This window comes from Macaca thibetana, chromosome 13 (assembly GCF_024542745.1).
Source record: "Macaca thibetana thibetana isolate TM-01 chromosome 13, ASM2454274v1, whole genome shotgun sequence".
Classification (NCBI taxonomy): domain Eukaryota; kingdom Metazoa; phylum Chordata; class Mammalia; order Primates; family Cercopithecidae; genus Macaca; species Macaca thibetana.
In genome coordinates, this window is record NC_065590.1 from 20,174,148 (window position 1) to 20,197,742 (window position 23,595).

At 39.5% G+C, this 23,595-nt stretch overlaps 1 protein-coding gene and 1 non-coding gene across 2 annotated transcripts in view; both read left to right on the forward strand.

The window, feature by feature from the left end:
- Nucleotides 1–23,157, forward strand: part of CHMP3 (charged multivesicular body protein 3) — a 60,025-nt gene extending 36,868 nt beyond the window's left edge. The window contains exons 4-6 of the mRNA XM_050753109.1: nt 17,224–17,345; nt 20,107–20,221; nt 21,737–23,157. Coding sequence (XP_050609066.1) covers nt 17,224–17,345; nt 20,107–20,221; nt 21,737–21,882 — 383 coding nt within the window. The 3' untranslated portion in view covers nt 21,883–23,157. The remainder of the gene's footprint in view (nt 1–17,223; nt 17,346–20,106; nt 20,222–21,736) is intronic.
- On the forward strand, nt 12,426–12,527 carry LOC126934521 (U6 spliceosomal RNA). The gene has a single exon (XR_007718986.1). It is a non-coding gene; the product is annotated as a U6 spliceosomal RNA (small nuclear RNA).
- Nucleotides 23,158–23,595: the final 438 nt, after the last annotated feature.

Consider the following 23,595-nt stretch of genomic DNA (forward strand, 5'->3'; position numbering starts at 1 on the left):
TTTCACTAAAGAATATTTTCAACTCTGTCAGATACTTCATTGATCACACTCAAAAGAAGTTAGAAGATGAAGTGATTTAATTTATAGAATGGTGCCAAATGAGTTTTTAATGCATTATTTGGTTGTATTTTGTTCTGAAGGTATTTTCTTCACATTCAATTTTAACATTCAAATATGGTTTTAAAATATGCCTAACCATTAATGTATCATTAGTTTCTTTCTCCAGATACTGAAGAGAATAATCATGGGCTGAGAAAGAGTAAAAAAAAATGACAAAATGTTTGTACCACATCATCTTTTAAAAAATCTATCAAGATTATCTTTTATTTATTTACTTTTTGTTTTTTGAGGTGGAGTCTGTCACCCAGGCTGGAGTGCAGTGGTGCGATCTTGGTAACTGCGACCTCCACCTCCCAGGTTCAAGCGATTCTCCCGCCTCACCCTCCCGAGTAGCTGGGATTACAGGTGCCCACCACTACACACCCCTAATTTTTGTATTTTTAGTAGAGATAGGGTTTCGCCATGTTACCCAGGCTGGTCTCAAACTCCTGACCTCAGATGATCTGCCTTCCTCGGCCCTGCAAAGTGCTGGGATTACAGGCATGAGTCACCACTTCTGGCCTATCTTCACTTTTAAATACCATGTTATTTCAGCCCTAAAGTGATGATTTTAGGCTCTTGAAATACTGGATATATCACCTAGATATGCCTTTTGACCAAACTGAGTATCAGTGCCGTAAAGAAATAGTCTAATCTTGTCATGTTTGAAAGCTCAAGTATTCTTGTCTTTTATAGCCAGCTTGAAAGTTTCAGATTTATTCTCAACTTTTCCTGCAACATGCTCAAAAGACACATGTTCAGTTGACCATGATAAGCTTGTTTAAAATTTTTTCACTCTTTCCTTATTGCTTATTTTGCCTTTTTTCCTCTATGAATAAAGCAAGTATATGCACAGCCTCTTTTTTCCAATTGTGGAGATGAAAGCAGAGGATAATATAATAAATCTTTATGTACCTATCATGCAGAACTAATAAAATCTATCTTTTATTTATTTATTTTTTTGGTAGAGACAGGGTTTCGCCATGTTGCCCAGGCTGGTCCTGAACTCCTGAGCTCAAGCGATCCACCCACCTCAGTCTTCCAAAGTGCTGGGATTATAGGTGTGAGCCGCTGCACCTGGTCCAGAACTAATAAAATCTAACGTTTTGTTGTATTTGCCTGCTTCTATATTATAAAAGAAATAAAGCATTATTACAAAAGTTGAAGTTCCTTTACTACCCCTTTCCAGTTTCATTCTCTTCTCTCCCATCCTCTCCAGAGAAAACCACTATTGTGAATCTTAAAATTTATATGAATAGTATACTATAGATACCATTCTGCGTCTTTTTTCTCCATTTATCATTGTTTTTGAAATATGTTCATATGGATAAATGTAGGTGGGGTACAATGGCTCACACCTGTAATGCCAGCCCTTTGGGAGACTGTGGCAGGAGGATCACTTGAGCCAGGAGTTCGAAACCAGCCTGGGAAACATAATGAAATCCTGTCTGTATAAAACAAGACAAAAAAAACCAACAGCAACCACAATAAAATGATCTATGTATATATATAGAGAGAGGGAGAGGATGCTGTAGTCCATTGATTTGAACTACTAGATGAAATTACATTGGTGTATCACATTTTATTTTCTGTTCCCCTTTTGATGGATATTAAGGTTATTTTCAGGTTTTGCTATGTGTAAAAGTTTAGGACAGTTGTATACTCAGAAGTAGAATTGCTAAGTAAATAGTTGGGTTTAAATTTTGCTAGAATTACAAAATTGCTCTCCAAAGAAGCTTTACTAATTTATATTTCCAGCAGCAGTTCATGAGTTCTTTTTTTCCATACCTTTTTAATTGGTATTGTCATACTTTTTTATTTTTGAGAAATGTTACCTTGTATTAATAGTTCTCTCAGAGCTACTAAACTTGATCATTCTCTTTTCTTTGCCCTTTCTTCCTGTATCCTGATTCCAAAATACCTTTTCAACTAGTTAAAGTAAGTAATCATTAGTCTGCATGGAAAAAACTCTTTTATCATACACTTTAAGCGGTATACAAAACAAAAGCTCCCCTGTGCACTGCACATAAGAGCCTATTGTTTAAGTATACACCCATAACAATATGTTAAGTTGTTTGTTTCATATATACTGTAGCTTTACCAGAATTGAAAAGTGAAGTATTTGCTCTTTGGCCTCTGAATGTTAAGGTGCTAGGGTTCTATTCTAGATCCTCTGCTCCTTTCCATCTTTACTCCCACTAGTTGATCTTATCTAACCCCATGCCTTTAAATGCCATTGATTTTTAAATTTTTATCTTCAGGGCTGACTTTATCTCTAAGTGAGTACTTGGCATCTCCACTCAGATGTCTTAAGGGGTATCTCAAAATTGATATGCCTATAAAAAAAAATCTTGATTTTCCTTCTCCCACCACTTTCTCTTCTTCCAGTCTTTCTACTATGAGAATTTTTTTTTAATTTTAATTTTTGGCATCATTAAAAAATTAAACATATGTATACTCTGGGTTACATTATAATTGATGAGTTTAATGAGACTTCAATCCCCCATTTGCATTTTTGTTTTTGAGGTTTGGTGTCAAATTTCACTGTGGCAATCCAGTGTGAAAAGAGGAAAACTCAATTTACTGTGTAAATGTCCTTACCAAAGGAATCCCATCTGATGCAAGGATTTTAAGTAGTCTTTTTTTATTTTATTTTTTGAGACGAGGTCTCGCACTGTCGCCCAGGCTGGAGTGCAGTGGTGCCATCTCGGCTCACTGCAACCTCAGTAGTCTTAATGGAGAAAAGTGGGAAAGGAGTCGCCGGACAGATAGATGAGAACAGTGTATATATATGCATAGTTCTCAAGTATTTTATCTGTAGCATAACCCACATTATAAGTGGTGTTTTAGTTCAGCAAAGTATCACATGAAATTTATGTTGTTAATGTGAATTTTATTGATTTTGAAGTTTTTTTATATTTAAGTTTGTTTTTGAAATAGTTTTATAATTGTACAATTATAGGCATTGGGCATTTGTACCCAATTAGTAAAATACACATAAGTAAAGCCAACAACAGAAAGTTGTTTGTAACAGGGGAACTGTTAACATTTTATTTTTCTTCAGTGAAGGATTGAATCAGTAAATTATGATTTATTTAGGTTTCAGCATAGTATTCAGCTATAGAAAGATGTTAATGATGCATCATTTAATAAGAAATCAAGTTGCAGAACAGTATATATAGCATGATAGCACTCTGTAAATAAGTAAATAGAGGATGCGTTTGTGTAGGTGTGTAAATAAATGATAAGTGGATAAACAGAGGTCTGAAAAAGGTTTACTTCTCAGGAGAGAAGTTGGATTGTTTGAATCGTCCTTACTGTTTTCTCTTTAACTTCTTATTATGGAAATTTTAAGCATATGCAAAAGCAGAGTGAATACCCAAATGAATCTCTATGTACCTATCACCCAGCTTAAACAATTGTCAACTCTTGGCTGATTTTACTTAATCTATATTCATCCCACCTAGTCCCTGTGTTTTCCCCTGGGAATCCATATACATTTATCCCTCAGTGTCCACAGGGGGATTGGTTCCAGGATCCCCACAGATACCAACATTTGTGGATGCTCAAGTCCCTTATATAAAATGAAGTAGTATTTGCATATAACCTACGCATATCCTCCTGTATACGTTTAACCTCTAGATTAATTATGTAATACCTAATACAATGCAAATGCTATGTAAATAATTGTTATACTATATTGTTTAGGGAATAATGACAAAAAGCTTATCCGTGTTTGGTACAGACACAGCCTTTCATTTTCATTGTTGTTGAATATTTTTGATATTGAATATTTTGTTGTCTTTGGTTGGTTGAATTTACAAACACTGAACCCACAGATATGGAGGACGAACTGTAATTTCATCTATAAGTATTTCCATATGGATTTCTAAAAGAAAAGCATTGTATCCTTCTATTCCTTGGCGCATCTTTTCAGTCCTGGGGACTTGTATCCTACAGTGCTTGGATGTGTGCATGTACATTGCCTTTGCACTGTATTTTCTGTTTCTTTCTGAAAGCAACAGTCTTAGTTATTGGATTTCTCAGACTGGTCCTTTAATTTTCTTATCTTTTCCATGTTCCATTTTGAGGATAATAATAGTTAGTGCCTTCCTCATAAGCAGGTTGTGAGGCTCACTTCATTGTCTGGCATAGTAATTGCTGTATAGATAGGTTCTAAATATTCTCATCATTATCATGATCAATTTTGTCTGTATAATCTACTTTTTGCAAAATTTCCTCAACTTTATTTTCCATTTTTTCTCATGAATTCTTTATTTTGGCTATCTTAACTTTAATTTTCAAGAAAGAGTTCTCAGTTTCTTATTTAAAAAAAAATCATTCTGTTCTTCCTCGTTGGTGCAGTATTTTCTTTTGTTAATGATAGTTGTCCTTTTGAAATTTTCTTACGTTCTGTATACTGTTTCTCAGAACTTCTCCCAATCGTCCTCTTCTTTCCTATTCCACTTATCTTTTTAAAGAAAGAGGTGGGCGGGAGGGAGGGAGGCAGAGGAGAGAGTGGAAGGGAGGAGGGTAGGGGAAGCTAGATTTAAATATAGGCTTTCTGAGTACCTGCCCTCCCTAGTCTTTTCAGGCATATAGACTGAGCTACAAAAACCAAAATGTTAATTCATTTAATAAATATCTCTTTTAGCCCTATTATGTGCTAGGCATACTGCTGGGCACTGGGGTTAAAATCGTGAATATTACAGGCACAATCACTGCCCTCTAGGTATGGGGTAAATTGCAGATAATTGAAGAAATATAATAAAAATTAAAAATAATAAATAATCAAATGGATATTTATAATTGCAAACTGTGATATGCACTAGGAGAATGTAAAAGAGAAATGTAGAATCAGGGATGGCTCCTTTCAGGCACTGATGAATCCTGAAGGAAGATGAACTATTAAGTTTGTGGGAGCGTGGGAAGCGGTGTGCCAACTTGGATGGCTAGCATGTGTGAAGGCCCTGGGGCCAAAAAGAACTGAGCATTCCCGGCACAGAAGGAAGGTCTGGGAGGTTGGGTACTGAGCAAGTGGGAGGGATGGCTGGAGAGGATGAGCAAGGAGGTGAAGATGACAGTTTTTACAGCTGTTAGAAGAGCAAGGTTTCTCAAAGACAAATTCAAAATAAGACGTGCTGTAGCAATGCAGATAAAGTGCAATGCGAGTTAAGAGGAAAAGTATTTTGGGGAGAATCAGGGCAGCATCTGAGTATAGAGGGATTAGGTGTACTAAGGCACAATTGAAATATTTCAGGCTGTGTTCAGGAAACAGTTTGACAGGAATACATGAAGGGGAGCAGTGGGAGGTGAGGCTGGAAAGGTAAGTTGGAGTCAGAGTTCTGAGATATCAGGCTGAGGAATTTAAATTCTTTTGTAGACATTTGAAAGCTTTAGCACATTATAAGCACAGAGCACAGGTGCAGGGAGGGACAGTCCATTGTGATTGGTGGCAGTGGGACCTGAGAGGTAAAGGAGTGGAGTAGGGGAATGGAATAGGTTAGTCTAGTGAGAATGGAGTAGAAGACACAAGAACAGGTGCAGAGTGAAGGTATAAACAAGGCTGAGATGCTCTGAGCCTTTGAGCCTGGAAAGAGACTGCAGGGCCATTAACAGACACTGGAAATACAGGAAGAGGAACAGGTCTAAGAGAGGAGTCTTCACTTGGGCTGATCAGACTAGCCCCAGGAAATCAGTGGCTATTTGGTTCACCTGGCCTCTGCAGCGCCTGAGCTTTTGCTGGCAGGAAGGATTCCTAGACAGCATTGTTGCGTTGGTTAATAGTGGAATGTTGCTTGTTGGGAGATTAAATACAGCAGAGTAGGTACCAGGATAGAACTTGGGACAGGGCAGGAAGGAAAAGGCTACATTTTGGGAGTGGAAAAAGAGAAAACTAACCAAAGTTCCTGAGATGTCTTTGTTGTCTTTCCATGGCCCCATCCCACCCCTAGCCTGTTGCTGCTTTGAAAAGCCAAGATTTAACAAAGTCATTCCTCTTTCTTAAGATGTTCGCCTATTAAAATGCAGATGCCTCTGGGGAGGGGTAATCTGTTCAGCCTTGTCACGTATTAATACATTGTCATGATTAGGTGCTTTCCAGGTAACAGCTTTCTGAAATCAGCCCCTTGTAGTGTAAGACAGATGATGAGTGTATTTTGATTGGAAGAGAGGGTTAAGGGAGAGGGTCGAAGGTGGGGCAGGAAATAGAATTACCATATGCTCCAGCAATTCCGCTTTTGGGATCTACCCGAAAGAATGGAAGGCAGGGACTCAAATAGGTATTTGGATGCCAATGTTCATAGCAGCAGCATTCACAATAGCCAAAAGGTAGAAGCAACCCAAGTGTCCATTGACAGATGAATGGGTAAACAAAATGTGATATATCTGTATAATAGAATATTATTCAGCCTTAAAAAGGGAGGAAATTCTGACTTATGCTACAGCAACATGGATGAATCTTGAAGGCATTATGCTAAGTGAAATGAGCACTTCAAAAAAGGATGAATACTACACGATTCCACTTACATGATGTACCTTGAATTCTCAGATGTAGACGCAGAAAGTAGAGTGTTGGTTGCCAAGGGTAAGGTGAAATGGGGATTGAGTTGAGTGACGGTTCAGGGGTTCAGTTTGGGAAGATGAGAAAAGTTCTGGAGATGGATGGCGGTGATGATTACACAAAAATGTGAATGAATGTACCTACCTCCACTTAACTATATACTTAAAATTAGATACATTACAAATTTTGTTATGTATAATTTTGGGTTAAAATAATTTATGTATATTTTACCATTAAAGCAGTGGGGCAGGTGTGAGTGCTGAGCTATGGTGGGATTCTGAGTGGCAGAGATGCATGAGAGCTCCAAACTCTTATATATTGATGACACTGTGTCTAGAGGGGCAGGCCATGCAATAAAAGAGAGGCCCAGGTAGGGTAGTACATCCACCTAGCTACCTTTGTCCTTTTATTTTGTTTTCTTCTGTGCTTTGATTGGAGTACCTGAAAGTGAGTTTGCAAGTTATGGATCTTTGGGGTCAAGCATAACGTTTGTGAAGTTTAAACCAATTTGTTGAATCAAAACACATTTTAAAATAATTTTCTAGTATTTTTAACTTAAGTGTTACAGATTTTGATATGATTTGGCTCTGTGTCCCCACCTAAATCTCATGTTGAATTGTGATCCTGAGTGTTGGAGGTGGTCCTGGTGGGAGGTGATTGGATCATGGGGGTGGTTTCTAATGGTTTAGCACCATCCCCCTAGTGGTGCCTCATGATAGAGTTCTCATGATCTGGTTGTTTGAAACTGTATAGCACCTCCCCTATCTGTCTCTCTCTCTCTGTCTCCTGCCTGCCATGTGAAGATGTGCCTGCTTCCCCTTTGCCTTGCACCACAGTTGTAAGTTTCCTGAGGCCTCCCCAGAAGCTGAAGCCTATACAGCCCACAGAACTGAGCTGATTAAACCTCTTTTCCTTATAAACGACCCAGTCTGAGGTGTGTCTTTATAGCAGTGTGAGAACATACTAATATAGACTTATTGTTTTTTAAAATGCTGTAGAAATATGTAAAATAAAAGTAATTGTTCACCAATTTCTTTGTCTTGGCCTCAGCCCCCTTACCCACTGGTAGCTACTATTTGAGTACTATACGAACTGTCCTGCAGTTTGTTTTTGTTAGTCCAACATTATGTCATTTTATACATACCACACACATTTATTACTCAGGTCTACAAATTTGAGCCCTTAAATAAACAAATTTTGCATTTAATATTAAATTGTGATCTAGCATATGCAAGATTAAAATTCAGTTTCTTTAAGGCTTGCTGAATAATAAGTAATCTTCTAAAATAAATACATATCCGTGTCATGTGTTGTTCATGATGGTGTTTATTCAAGGATTTTAAGTTTTCCCCTCCAAAACTTTTACAGATTTCAATTCTACAGTGCATGATTGTCTTTTTCAAATGAAATATTTGCCCCTACATAAGCAAAATACATTAAATGAAATTTTTAAAGGGAGTGAAAAAATCATCTACCTTCCTCACAAATTGATTGTTTCATATTTAATTTTAGTTATTCATATGAATGTTTATTTTATACTCTGTAAATACCATATAAAAACACATCATTGGCGTTAAGTGAGAGTGATACTAGGCAGTCATCCTTCTAGAATTTTAAAGTCCAATTCCTGTTAGCAAGCTGGATCCTCAGAAACCCTTCTCCATCCTCCTGTTTTACTTCCCACAGCAATGCCTTTGCTGAGTTGTTTTCATAGTATTCCTTTGCTTTTTGTTGTTGTTGTCGTTGCCCAGGCTGGAGCACAATGGCGCAATCTGCTCACTGCAACCTCTGCCTCCCGGGTTCAAGCTACTCAGCCTCGCAAGTAGCTGGGATTACAGGCACCCGCCACCATGCCCAGCTCATTTTTGTATATTTAGTAGCAACGGGGTTTCACCATGTTGACGAGGCTGGTCTTGAACTTCTGACCTCAGGTGATCCACCCGCCTCGGCCTCCCAAAGTGCTGGGATTACAGGCGTGAGCCACCCGCCCAGCCCTCCTTTGCGTTTTTGTGGTGGGTAAGAAAACAGCCACATGAAGATTATTTCTATAACTTCTATACAATTAGTGGTGCAGTCAATAAAGATTATATTCTTTAATATTACTTAATATTAAAAGCCATGGAAGAAATTTATCTTAGAAGCTAGCCTGAAAAAAAGTCTTTCCTAGTGAAACCGTGTTGCTTTTACCAATGAGTGTCCTACAGCCCAAAACATGATTAACTTTTATGTTTTAGCTGTTGAGATGCTCACAGCTAAACTTAATCTCAATTGCAGTAGCTTTTATTAGCCTAGGCCACTGATTCTCAACTGGGGCTTGGGAGACATCTGACAGTATTTGGGGCCATTTTCAGTTGTCACAACTAGGAGGAAAAAGGGTGCTGCTACTGGCATCTAGTGGGCAGAAACCAGGGTTGCTGCTGAACACCCTAGAATGCATAAAACAGCTGCCTCCAACAAAAGAATTGTCCAGCCCAAACTGTCAATAGTGTGGTTGTTGAGATACTCCAGCCCACATTTATGGAATCGACTCACACTTTTGAGCGTTTTAAATTTATTTTATTGTATCTGCCATATACATCTTTTTGATAAACTGCTTCAAGTTATTTTTTTCAAGTGGAGCGTGTAAGTCATAAATAAACGTGACTTTGAATTTTTAAAGTTTCTGAAATGTACATTGTTTCGATATTCTTTTGTGACATCCTTTTGGTTTTGGTTCACCATATTATAGAATGTTTGTACTATCTCCTTTTAATTTTTATCTTTCTGTTCATTATTATTATGTGTTAGAGATTTTTTTGGAAATCATGATGTCCCCTTTAACTGCTTTTTTTTTTTTTTTCTTGTTACAAGGAAAAGGTGTCTTACTCTCAAGGGATTTTTACTTTTGAGGTTCAAATGTTTTTAGTATCCCTTCTCTGAGCTTTCATTTATCATTATTGTGAAATGTCATAAGATTTCATATTTTCTTATAATCTGATTCATTGTGTTTGTAAATGCCGGTTTTAAGTTGGCTTTTAAAACCCACACTGTTGGTCTAGTGAGTCAATGTATTGCTCCCCTGGGCTCTTGCTACCAATGAGCTGCATGTTTTTGATGCTGTTTTTAACATTATTTTTACTTCATTTTATTTTTATTTTATTTTTGAGATAGGATATGTTGCCCAGTCTGGAGTGCAGTGGTGCGATCATGACTCACATAGCCTCAACCTCCGTGGCTCAGGTGATCCTCCCACCTCAGCCTCCTGGGTAGCTGGGACTACAAGCACGAGCCACCTTACCCAGCTAGTTTCTTGTAGAGAAAGGGTTTAACCGTATTGCCCAGGCTGGTCTCGGTCTCCTGTGCTCAAGTGATCCGCTTGCCTGGGCCTCTCAAAGTGCTGGGATTACAGGTGTGAGCCACTATGCCTGGCCCCACTTTTATTTGCTAATTTTTAAAAAATTTAACTAAAATTTAATAATTCCCATGAGAGCCTGTGATAGGTAGAAAGAGTTCTCTGTTTTTGTTGCTTTCATTATTGGTGTCCAGATTATTTTCAGAATATTTTCACTGGGTTCCACATCTACTGATTATGAAACTAATTTTTTTTTTTAATTTTATTTGAGACAGAGTCTCGCTCTGTCTCTCAGGCTGGAGTGCAGTGGCATGATCTCGGCTCACTGCAAGCTCCGCCTCATGGGTTCATGCCATTCTCCTGCCTCAGCCTCCTGAGTAGCTGGGATTACAGGTGCCCGCCACCACGCCCAGCTAATTTTTTGTATTTTTAGTAGAGACAAGATTTCACCGTGTTAGCCAGGATGGTCTCGATCTCCTGACCTCGTGATCTGCCCGCCTTGGTCTCCCAAAGTGCTGGGATTATAGGCATGAGCCACTGCACCTGGCCATGAAACTAATTTTTTAGTTACTTTGCTTCCATCTTTAGTTGTTGATATTATAACATGGTCATATTTATAGCAGAAATTGTTTTTGTGTGTATAATATCCCTTTTTCATTTGTATCAGGTGTGGGGTTGTAATGTTACTTTATTTTTACATGCTTTAATGTTTTTTAAATTAAGGTTTGTGTTTTTAGAAACTAGTAGACTCACATACATGTGGTATACCTGTATTTGCAAGAAATAATACAGAGAAATTCTGTGTACCCTTCACCTACTTTCCCCCCATGGTAACATCTTGCAAATCCGGAGTACAGTCAAACTACAGAACATTTCCCTCAATACAAGGATCCCTCATGTCGCCCTTGTAGAGCCACACCTACTTTCCTCCCATCTCTGCCTTCTCCTTAGCAGCCACTAATTCTCCATTTCTATAATTTTGTCATTTTAAGAATGTTGTATAAATGGAGTTATATAGTTATGTAACTTCTTGGGATTGGCTTTTTTCACTCAGCATACTTCTGTGGAAATTAACTCAAGTGTTTACATGTATCCATAGTTCAATTCTTTTTATTGTTGAGTAGTATTTCATTATATGGATATACCAGTTTATTTAACCATTCACCCAGGAGGACTTCTGAGTTGCTTCCAGTTGTTGGCTATTATGAATAAAGCTGCTATAAAAGTGTACAGGTTTAAATTTCCACCAGCCAATGTATGAGTGATCCTGTTTTTCTGCATCTTCTCCAACATTTGTTGTTGTCACTGTTTTTCATTTTAGACATTCTGATAGGTGTATGGTGCTGATTGTGGTTTTAATTTGCATTTCCTTCATGGCCAATTATTAAGAACATCTTTTCATGTGCTTATATGCTACCTGTATCTCCTGTTTGGTGAAATGATACTTCTCTACTTTTCTGTGTCTTCAAAATTCTCTTTGATGAAATGTTTAAAAGTGAACCTTTTTTATTTCTGGTTTTTAATTTCTTTTCCTACATCAGTTGCTTTTTGTTACCAGTATGTGGATGTTCTGTCTATAATTTAAAACACTGGGAGAATGAGCTTCTATTTCCTTCTCCCTGCTATTTGCCATATGAATTTTTTTTTGTTTTTGTTTTTGTTTTGAGACAGTCTCTCGCTCTGTCATCAGGCTGGAGGTGCAGTGGTGTGATCTCGGCTCACTGCAAGCTCCACTTCCCGGGTTGAAGTGATTTTCCTGCCTCAGCCTCCCAAGTAGCTGGGATTACAGGCGCACACCACCACACCCAGCTAGTTTTTGTATTTTTTAGTAGAGAGAGGGTTTCACCATGTTGGCCTCTATCTCCTGACCTCGTGATCCACCCGCTTTGGCCTCCTGAAGTGTTGGGATTACAGGGGTGAGCCACTGCACCCAGCCGAAATTTTTTTTTTAAATAATGTTCTGGAAGTTTTCTGATCAATACAAGAAAGAAAAAACATATTTCTGACCCAATACTAAATCTTTCATTCTATGTAGGAGCACTTGAGTCTTTATAAAACCACCTCAGTGTTAAATTCATTTATTGGTTTTTTCAACAAATGCTTGTCGGCCATGTCAGGCACAGTGCTAGGCACTGGAAATAAAATAGTGAGTCTTCCTCCAAATAAAAGGAATCTAGTGGCCAGGCACAGTGGCTCACGCCTGTAAATCCCAGCACTTTGGGAGGCTGAGGCAGGTGGATCACCTGAGGTCAGGAGTTCGAGACCAGCCTGGCCAACATGGTGAAACACCGCCTCTTCTAAAAATACAAAAATTAGCCAAGTGTGGTGGCGTGTGCCTGTAATCCCAGCTACTTGGGAGGCTGAGGCAGGAGAATCGCTTAGAACCCGGGAGACAGAGGTTGCAGTGAGCTGAGATCGCACCACTGCACTCCAGCTTTCTTGGGCAGCACATATACTAAAATTGAAACACTACTGAGAAGATTAATGTGGCCCTGCACAAGGATAAATACAAACTTTGAAGCACTCCCTTTTTTTTTTTTTTAACTTTGTCCACCAAGCCTCTACAGTATGGAGCTGTCAGTGGGACTGGCACTCCACACTGAGGGAGGACCATGTGGAGAGGCCCTGAAGTTGGAGAGAGCCTGAATCCAGAGAGATCTGCAGACAGGCCTGGGGTAGGGAAGGCATTTCAACAAAAAGAGCTGTGACCAATGGAATGCTGCTCAGTTTATTTCATATTCCTCTCTGTGTAACTTTGATCTTTGTAGTTTTAAATGTGATCAACTAATTTTTACATTGCTGACTTAGTAATGTTTTCTGTAAAATTTTAACCTTTTGGGGGGGATGTGGGGAAAGTTTTTTATTATAGTTAAATATACATAAGAAAATTTGCCATTTTAACCATTTTTAAGCATGAAATTTGGCATTTTAATTAAATATATAATGATACTTTGAACGCTGTGGTCTTTTGAAGATTTTAGACAGGAATTTCTGTTTCAGTCTAACACATGCTTTCTGGGACTTTCTACCATTAAATAATGCTTTGTTTATGGATTGATTCATTTATTTATTCAGCATCTATTTGTTGATTGCATTCTGTACACTCAGCATATTGTTAACATAGTGGGACGCAGTCACTACTCTGATGCCATTTATATTTTAGTGTATAATATGTGTTCTTGGTTTTTGAATGTGGTATTTTTAGATTAAGCCACCCATGCCTATTGAATGTGAATCTACTTTGGTCTTAATGGGTTTGTACAATCTATTTGAGGATAGTTTTAGTATTTTAAATAGCACCTGAGTTCATTAGAATACTATCTGGCAACTCTATGATTAGAGTTTTGTTCAGACTTTAGAATTAGTGTTACATATACTTCATAAAACATAATGGGTGATATTTTTGCTTTTTTTTGTAGTATTAGCTAAGGAATATGTTCAGCAGCAAATAACAGAAAACTTTACTACAGTGGCTTATAGCAGAGTTGTGGAACTAGGCCTCTTTCACCTCTCATTGCCTGTCCCTGCTTCGAGCTGGTTATCTTGTACGTGTGACATGGGCCTTTCCATCAGTGCTTTCTCAGAGTCAGGAGCTGACCAGCAGCACACCAAGGTGTGGTCATGCATCCTAACCAAGTCCCACTCATCTGGGACATTCTTAAGATACATTTATAAACTGCTTCAGCAGTAGCACTTTATATTTGTATGTGTGTGAGAATTTACAAAGCTCTTTGACATGTGATCTCATTCAATCTTCACAAATAAGGAAAACAATTCAGCTTGCTGAAGATGACAGTGAGGAAATGGCAGAGATGGGGTTCAAACCCAGTTATCTCTAGTCTAAGTCATATGTACACTAGAATAATCAGGCAGAAAAAAAGTCCAACGACTCTGGCATGTTGGTTTTGTAGATTCTGGAGGAAACGCCTGATGCCAGGTGTTGCTGCATTCTACTGCATTCTACTGATATTAAGGACTGGAGTCCTTCCAGTCTCATCATACAAAATGGCAATCTTGAATACAGATGGCCCTTCTATTACTCTTGATTTCACCTTCAGGGTATAGTTGTTTTTATTTTTTAGTAAACTTATTTTTTGAACAGTTTTAGATTCAGAGCAAAATTGAATAGAAAGTACAGAAGATCCATGTAGCCCTGCCCTCACACGTGCATAGCCTCCATCACTATCAACATCCCACACCAGAGTGGTACATTTGTTACAATTAGTAAACCTCTATTTACATGTTGTTATCACCCAAAGTCCATAGTTTACATAGGATTCACTCTTGGTGTTGTACATTCTATGGGTTTGGACACATGTATAATGATATCCACAATTATAGTATCAGTAAATACAAAGTAGTTTCATTGCCCGAAAAATTCTCTGTGCTGTCTTTATTCATCTTTTTTCCCTACTAACCCTTGGCAACCACTGATTTTTTTTTTTTACTGTCTCCATAGTTTTGCCTTTTCTAGAATGTCATATAGTTGGAATCATACAATATGTAGCCTTTTCAGATTGGCTTCTTTCACTTAGTAATAGGCATTTAAGTTTCTTCCATGTCTTTTCATGGCTTTTAGAGCTCATTTATTTTTAGTACTGAATACTATTCCATTGTCTGAATGTACCAGTTTGTTTATCCATACACCTGCTGAAAGACATCTTGGTTTCTTCCAAGTTTTGGCAGTTATGAATAAAGCTGCTATAAGTCATCCGTGTGCAGGTTTTTCTGTGGACCTATTTTTAATTCATTTGGATAAATACCAAGGAGCACACTTGCTGGATCATATGGTAGGTGTGTGTCTGGCTTTGTCTTCCAAAGTGGCTGTACCATTTTGCATTCCCATCAGTAATAAATGAGAGTTCCTGTTGCGGCACATTCTCACCAGCATCTGGTATTGTCAGTGGTCTGGACTGGGCCATTCTAATGGGTTTTTGGTGGTATCTCATTGTTTTAATTTAGTCCCCAAATGATACAAGATGTTGAACATCTTTTCATATGCTTACTTGCCATTTGTATTAATATATCATCTTGGTGAGTTATCTGTTCAGGTCTTTTGACCATTTTTAAGTTCAGTTATTTTCTCATTATTGAGTTTTAAGAGTTCTTTGTATGTTATGGATAGCAGTCCTTTATCACATATGTCTTTTGCAAATATTTTCCTGCAGCTTGTGGCTTGCCTTCTCATTCTTTTGAAGGTTTGGCTATTTTTATTATGAAATAATTTTTACCTGCCATACCTTCTTATTTCATTTTTCCTTTTGGAACATAGGAAATACATTTTTTTTAATACCTTAGTTTGTTCTGTGCTGCTATAGCAGAATACCTGAGACTGAGTTATTTATTCAGAGTAGAATTTTATTTTATGCAGTTCTGGAGTCTGGGAAGTTCAAGATCAAGATGCTGGCAGGGTTGGTTGTCTGGTAAGGGCTGCATTCTCTGGAGGGTAGGCATGCTGTGGTCTCACATGGCAGGAGGAAGGGCAAGGGAGAACAAACTGCCTCCTGCAGGCCCTTTTCTAAGGGCACCTGATCCATTCACGAGGGTGGAACCTCATGGCCTAATCACCTCTTAAAGGCTCCACCTCTTAATACTATCACAGTGGCAATACCTGAATTTTGGAGGGGACATATTCAAACCATAGCGACCACCTTTGTCTTGAGTTTCAAGTGTACAACATAAAATTAGTCTGGCCTTTTAAAAATCCACTTACCTAATCCATTTTGATTGGTTATCAACTTGAATGTTTTTGTAGTAAGTTTTATTTCTAAGTTTATTTTTGCGTCCTCTTTTTCCTACAACATTGACTCTTCCTTTCTTGTACCTTCTAATAATGAGAAATTTATACCTTTTTCAAAATACAAATGACTCAGTGTTTAAATACTTCTGTAGTCATAGTTTTTTCCATGTCTCCCATCTGTTTACTTATTTTCACTAATTCAGCTCAAAGAAGTTTATTGAACACATACCATGTTCAGGTACTCTCTCTGGGTTACAGACTCAGGATGCAAATAATAATGCAACTTATAATATGTATAAGGATGTATCAGGACACAAATTATAAAATAATACAACTACAGGCTCATGTAGACATCAGGCTTTATAAACAAAACTGGATGGAATTTGCTTTATTTTTACGCTTTTCTTCCCATCTTTATATAATCAATAATAACTTTTAACATTCTATAACTTTTTATATCATTTTAATGGCATATGTAATTTATTGCTTATTTCAGCCTCACAGATTCTTGACACTTCCTCTGTCATTCTACTAATATTAATAAATATTTTATTTTCCCATTTCAGTGTTAAAAGAAATGAAGTGTTCTCTGCAACTAGCAAACTCCCTTACTCCTTTAGAAAAAACATAGTGCTATAAATGTCAGACAGGCATTTCTCTGGTCACTCTTGCTTTCCCTTAGATGTGAAAGCTTCCTAGGGTCTGGATTCCACCAGAGGTAAACCTATAGTGACTCCTGATTTAGCCAGGAGGAAGGAAGTCTGTGCGCCAGTTTTAGGGAACAGCTTGTATATGACAGCTCTCAGAACTTCAAGTCTCAGAAATTCTAAAACAGGTTTGGATGGTTGCCAACTCTTTGACATGTTAAAGACATTGAGAGTAGGGCAATGATCTTTTGATACTACCATGATTTCTTATAAAGAAGATTATAGTAGGCATATAATCTCAGACTACAGAAGGTTTTTCTCTAGTAAGGAACCACCTCACACTGACACACATACACATATTCACTGTATCTATCCTAGTTGCTCTCATTTTTCTGAGGACCAGTGATAAGCTGGCTCCATACCGAACAGACACTGTCCATAGGCTGGTGAATGGGGAGCTCTACTTGGGTCCTAAAGCCTTCTCTTTTCTAGTGTGGCCTTTACAAGGTCTGGAGCTGTTCCTCCCATTTGTGATTTTCCTGGGTGTCACAGTTACTCCGAGCTGGCTTCTTTTCCTAAAAGTCAAGAGTGGCTTCAGGCCACTCTCCAGATTGGTCATCTGGTGTGCATGCTCACTGAATTCACATCAGTAGTAACCCAGATAGCATACAATTTAGAAAAGTCAGTCTCTTGGTCAACAAGGACAGTAATTAATTTAAAGGCACACAAATAACCTTGGGTGTCCATCTGCTACTGCTGTTATTTATTGGAATGGCTCATAATTTGGCTGTGTCTCTTTATTCCATCCTGTTGAACAATCCTGACTGTACACATTATCTTTCAGCGGTCTTGCGAGTGGCTGGTTCCTTGCAGAAGAGCACAGAAGTGATGAAGGCCATGCAAAGTCTTGTGAAGATTCCAGAAATTCAGGCCACCATGAGGGAGTTGTCCAAAGAAATGATGAAGGTGACTTAGGCTAGCCCTGCTTTCCTTTCCAAACCCCGGGGTCACTCTAAGCAAGTAGCAGTGGTCCAGGGATGAGGGTGGGTGGGGATGAACAGACTACACCTGCTAGACAGAATTAATTTTAAGGAGTAGCTGTTAACATTGATCGAAACCATTTGAGCTCAGCATGGCAGAGTCTGGGTCAGATTGCCAGAGTGTTCTGTAGAAGTAGCAAAAGTCTACCCAGAGCTCTAGAGGAGGTGGGGGATCCAAGGAGCAACCATTTAGGGATCAAGGAAATAAAGTTTGTAGGGTCCAACATAGGCAAGGAGAAGGAAAGAAACTTGATTTACAAAAACAGGCAGAGACCATATTTGGCCTGCAGCAGCAGGTCAAATTTGCTGATATCTGTTTTAAACTAAAAAAGGAGAGACTGAGAATCAATAGAAAGCATGTAAATACCTGCCACCCCCAGAATCAGGGTCTGGCAAGGACCTGTACTCGTGGCCTTCAGACAAGGACAGGGATAAAGAAGGCATTGTTGCCGAGCCCCGGCAGCCACATACTGTCCTATCTCCTAGTCTGTTCTTCTAGCCATCTTGAGAGGGAGGGATTTTTATCCTCTTTTTACATAGACAGAAACTGAGTCTTTGGGTCATCAGGTAGTTTCCCTAAGGTCACCTTGGTTGTAAGTGAAGATCTGGAGTTGGGGCACTGATGTCTGACCTTATCACTTGAGTTGTCACAGTGGAAATGAGGATGGGAGGTCCCTCACACAGATGCTGTTCCATGCTTCAGACCTGTGACTGACAACCAAGAGTGTACACCTCAAATTCTTGTATAGAGGCTGTGCGTAGAAATCGCCTCCCTTAGTCTCAGTGAATTTCATTTATGAACTTGAATTGTATACAGGGTTTAGGGCATGGGAGAGAGGGGCTGGAAAAGAAAATTGCAGAAAAACAACATAGAAAGCCCAGGGCCCAGGTTGTTTGAATGAGAAGTCCTTGGGCAGTAGCAGTAAGGAAGGAATGGGTCAGGAGGGTATGTCCTTTACAAATAGCATGTAGGTGTCTTGCCCCCAAGTTGGTGATCACTGTTCATCTAGAACCAGATAATAAGATCATTCTTGGAGTGCCTTCAGGCTTGCTCATTTTAACTCAGAGCCACCAGGATCTGAGAGGGAAGCCTTTTTCAGAATCTGGGATCTTTTTCATAATGGTTTCTGAATACTGGGAGTAATATAGATTTGGAAGAAGGCTTGCGTCTGGTAGATTCCGAAGGCCCCAGTAGGGGCTCAGCTTCACAAGGGCAGGGACACATCTTAGTCATTCCGTTTATCCCCAGGCCTATTGTGTGGCACAGAGCAGGACTTTGATGAATCGTTGCTGATTGAATGAATAAATAAATGACAACTTCTGCCTCCAGAGTGTGAAGGGCTATTACAGTTAGGATTCTGGTGGACTCTTTTTAACCAATTAGCAAGCATTTATTGCACTTCTTTTACAGTAGCTCCCAGTACTAAGATGATCCCATTCAGGAAGGCCCTAGGGTTCCACCTGGGTGAACATGGACTTGAATTTATTTGTTCATTTTGGTTGGATAGAACGGATATGAGGATGGGCAGAATAGGGTGCTAGTTAGATTCAGGCAGGCAGGATAGAAGGTTGCTTTAAATCTGAACCCTTCAGCATAGTCACTGAGAATTGTACCCTGGCTGAGTACAAGGGAGCCAGGGCCGGAGCTGCTACATGTGACTTTCTGCTCCTTGAATCACCAGAACGTCAAGGTACAAAGCAAGGGACTTAGTTTTTTCAGGTGGCAAGACAACCAGGGTTTTCTTTTTCTAGCAGCTTCTCAAAAACCTGAACCCATGCCCTCCACCACAGCCACTCAACCCCCCAGTACCTGTTCTGTCCAGGGATGTCAGCAGCCCCCTTGTTGACTTTGGAGGTTGCTGTTCCAACCCTTTGCTTCAGTAACAAACAAAGAACATTCAATAGGGCCCTATCTGGGAGTTGAGGAACTGCTGAGCACAAAGACTGCAGGGCTAGGTTGGGTTGGGCCAGTGTTAAAGCTATTTGCTTGTGTCCTGCAGTGGTGCCGTGCTGCCTTGAGAACAGAGGAGGCTGACTGGCTGGCTCCTGCACGCTGCCAGGCACAGGACTTCCAGAAAAGTGTCTGGCCTTTACTTTGTTGGGTCCAGAAATATTGTCTTAGTCCTCCCAGGAGTGGGTGATCAGATTTTGGTTAATTGATCCTTGCAGATTCCCCCATTCTGGCAGATGTAACCTGGACAAGTTGAAGTCCTCTCCAGGCCTTTTTTGGCTTCTGCCCTGCTGTTGGCATTTGTTATCACAGCGTCTACTACGGCTCCAACTACTTTTCATACCATATTCCAACCCCTGTGTTCACAAATTATATTTGCAGCGTTAGGGCAGATGCTTCCCAAAACGGCACTGGAAATACACTCATCTGTCAGCGAGCTGTTTCTCAGGTGCTGCCATTATATTGAGTCTGGGTTACTTTAGGAAGCTCTGCTGACAGCCAGTAGTAGCAATCCCCACCCCTAGGGTGTTAAATTTAGAGAGCCGTTTCCCTTTGGGGGTTTTGCATTTCTGCAGAGAGGACAACATCCAGTGTTTCCTTGGCCAGCTGTCTTGTGTGTCAGCCCTTGAAAGGATGGACTGGACTTAGGCTCGAGCTCGGTCTAGGTGATATGTAGGGTGTCTGATGGGAACAGATTTAACAGTTGACCGAAGTGACATATTTATTCTGTGTTTAGGCTGGGATCATAGAAGAGATGTTAGAGGACACTTTTGAAAGCATGGACGATCAGGAAGAAATGGAGGAAGCAGCAGAAATGGAAATTGACAGAATTCTGTTTGAAATTACAGCAGGTATGACCATGAGATCCCTCCTTTCTTCTCCTTTTATGGCCATTCTTCCTGCATTCACTAAATTAGCTAGTAGCTTTTTCTTTAGGCATTAACTCCCTTCTACATTTTTAACATTTTAGAGTATACAGCTTATTTCTTGAAAAATAAGCACAATATCCATAACCATCTTTTAAAAAAACACAATTCTTAAAATTTTTAGAGTTTTCTTGATTTTAAAGGAAGATACTGCTCTCATATACTGCTGTTGGGATTTTAAATTGGTATAGACTTTCTCGAAAGCGATTTGACCGTAGCCATTCAAAAGCCCTTGCCCTCGCCAGGTGCAGTGGTTCACGCCTGTTATCCCAGCACTTTGGGAGGCTGAGGTGGGTGGATCACTTGAGCTCAGGAGTTTGAGACCTGCCTGGGCAATCATAGTGAGACCCCATCTCAAAAAAATATGTATTAAAAAAAAAAAAAGTATTTGACCTAACAGATTGACTTCTGGGAGTTGAATGAAATAATTAAGAATGTGCTGAAATATTTAACTCAAGGATGTCTGTAGTAGCATTCTTTATAACAATGAAAAGTTTGAAGGCCAGGTGCAGTGGCTTATGCCTGTAATCCCAACACTTTTTGAGGGAGGCCGAGGCAAGTGGATTGGTTGAACTCAGGAGCCCAGCCTGGGCAACATGGTGAAACCCTATCTCTACAAAAAATATATAAATTAGGTGGGTGTGGTGGCACACGCCTTAGTCCCAGCTGCTTGGGAGACTGAGGTGGGAGGACTGCTTGAGCCCAGGAGGTCCAGGCTGCAGTTGGCCATGATCATGCCACTGCACTCCAGCCTGGGTGACAGGGACATCCTGTCTCAAAAAAAAAAAGTTTGAAATAAAAATAAAATCATTTGTGTTACATTTATTTTAATGGTATACTATATATTGTGATAGATGATACAGAAATACACTCATTAACATGGAAAGATATTTACAACATGTGATTAAAGCCTTTTAACTGAAATACATACTTTTGTGTAAAAACATGTCTATAGAAGTCTGGAAGGGAGATGATAAAAATGGTAATCTCCAAGTGATGGTTAATGAGTTTTTAAACTTTTTACTTCTAGATTTTCTGAGTTTTATGTTTAAAAAATGGTGGGGTTTAATTTTTGTTCATTTGTTGGTTTTAAGTTGTTGGGGAAAGGAAGACAGTTACTTCAAGAAAATATTTTGTGAAGATTTAGAAACAGTTTAGTTTTATTCAGAAAGAAGATTTAAAGTTTTCAGTAGCATTTAGGAATTTAGATTAGGAGCTTCAGAACCAAGATTCTTAAAATCCTTACAATTATTATGACTTTGGCATCATTACAGGTAGCTATTTGCACATTTCCCAGAGTGAGTAAAACCCCCCAAAACAACTTGATTTACGGTCCCATTTTTGTATCTGGTCAGATTGGTCCAGGAATGAAAGGCAGGGAAGATTGAGGGGCTGCTTCCTTAAGCCAATGTGGTGTTCATCTTCGCTCTTTCTTTTCAGGGGCCTTGGGCAAAGCACCCAGTAAAGTGACCGATGCCCTTCCAGAGCCAGAACCTTCAGGAGCAATGGCTGCCTCAGATGAGGAGGAGGAGGAGGAAGAGGCTCTGGAGGCTATGCAGTCCCGGCTGGCCACACTCCGCAGCTAGGGGCTGCCTACCCCGCTGGGTGTGCTCACACTCCTCTCAAGAGCTGCCATTTTATGTATCTCTTGCACTACACCTCCGTTGTGAGGACCATTTTGGAGAAGGTTCTGTTTGTCTCTTTTCACTCTCTGCCCAGGTTTTGGGATCACAAAGGGATTGTTCTTGTAAACGTGGTGTAAATAAATGCATCATTTTTAGGAGTATGTACAGAAATATCTTATTGTGGGGAGGAAAAAGAAATCCATCTTCTCATGAAGCAGTTCTGAAAATACAGGTGATGGCGTGAATGTCGAAGATTCTACTTTTGTCTATAAAACACTGCATAAATGAATTTTAATAAATTTTTGCTTTAGCACTTGGCCCCATTGTAGATTGCCCTGTGCAGTAAACTTTCAAGGTGTTGGCTGCCCCAGATTGCTTCATTTGTTGGGCGTGGAAAGAGTTGCGATGGCCAGGCATATGGGATTTGGAAGCTCAGCAGAACTGACTTCTGCTCTGTGGATGCTGCTCCCCAGCTTTCACAGACATGGTATGGCAGCCATTCTTTTATCTGTTTAACCAAGAGAATGCTTGGGAATTGTGCTGCTTGTCCTGTTGGCTGGTGGCTGTAGTATGTCCTGGGGTGTGTATGTGGGTCTATTTAGAGCTTCTGTCCCTTCCTTCCCATTGCAAGTTGCACCCAGATCAGACAGCTGTAGGACTAGGTCTCTTTCACCTCTCACTGCCTGTCCCTGCTTTGAGCTGGTTGTCTTGTGCATGGGACATGGGCCTTCCTATCCGTGTTTTCTCAAAGTCAGGAGCTGACCAGGAGCACACTAAGGTGTGGTCATGCATCCTAACCAACATTCACTCATCTGGGACATTCTTAAGATACATTTATAAATCATTTCAGCAGTAGCACTTTGTATGTGTTGAGAGTTTACGAAGCTCTTTGACATATGCGATCTCATTTAGTCTTTACAAATAAGGAAAACAGCTCAGTTTGGGAAGTATCAGAGCTGGGATTCAAACGCAGATCCTCTGGTCCAAGTTGTATGTGCACTGAACTAATCAGGCAGGAAAAAAGCCCAGCCACTGTCTCACAGATCGGTTTTTGTATATTGTAGCAAAATCTTGAAACAATGGGGTCCTGCCAGTTTCATCATACAAAATGGCAATCTTGGCTGGGTATAGTGGTTCATGCCTATAATCCCAGCGCTTTACAAGGCTGAGGCAGGAGGCTGTCTTGAGAATAGGAGTTCAAGACCAGCCTGGGCAACATAGCAAGATCCTGCCTCTACCAAAAAAAAAAAAGAAGTCATTCTTGAGTCCAGAGGACCCTCCTATTACTCTTGATTTCATCTTTAGAGTATAGTTTAAAAAGTTTTTTAAATAAAGGATTTTTTTAAATCAGTTGTAGGTTCACAGCAAAATTGAACAAAAAAATTTCTCATATATCCCGTCCTCACACATGCACAGCCTCCCACCACTATCAATATCCCACACCAGACACATCATTATTGCCTGAAATCTATAGTTTACATGAGGATTCACTCTTCGTGTTTTACATTGTATGGACTTGGACAGATATATAATGATATCTTCTACAATTATAGAATCATATAGAATAGTTTCACTGCCCTAAAACTTCTATGTGCTTCACCTGTTCATCCCTTTCTTCCCTAATCCCCCAGCAACCACTTAAAAAAAATTATTTTAGGTTCTGGGGTACATGTG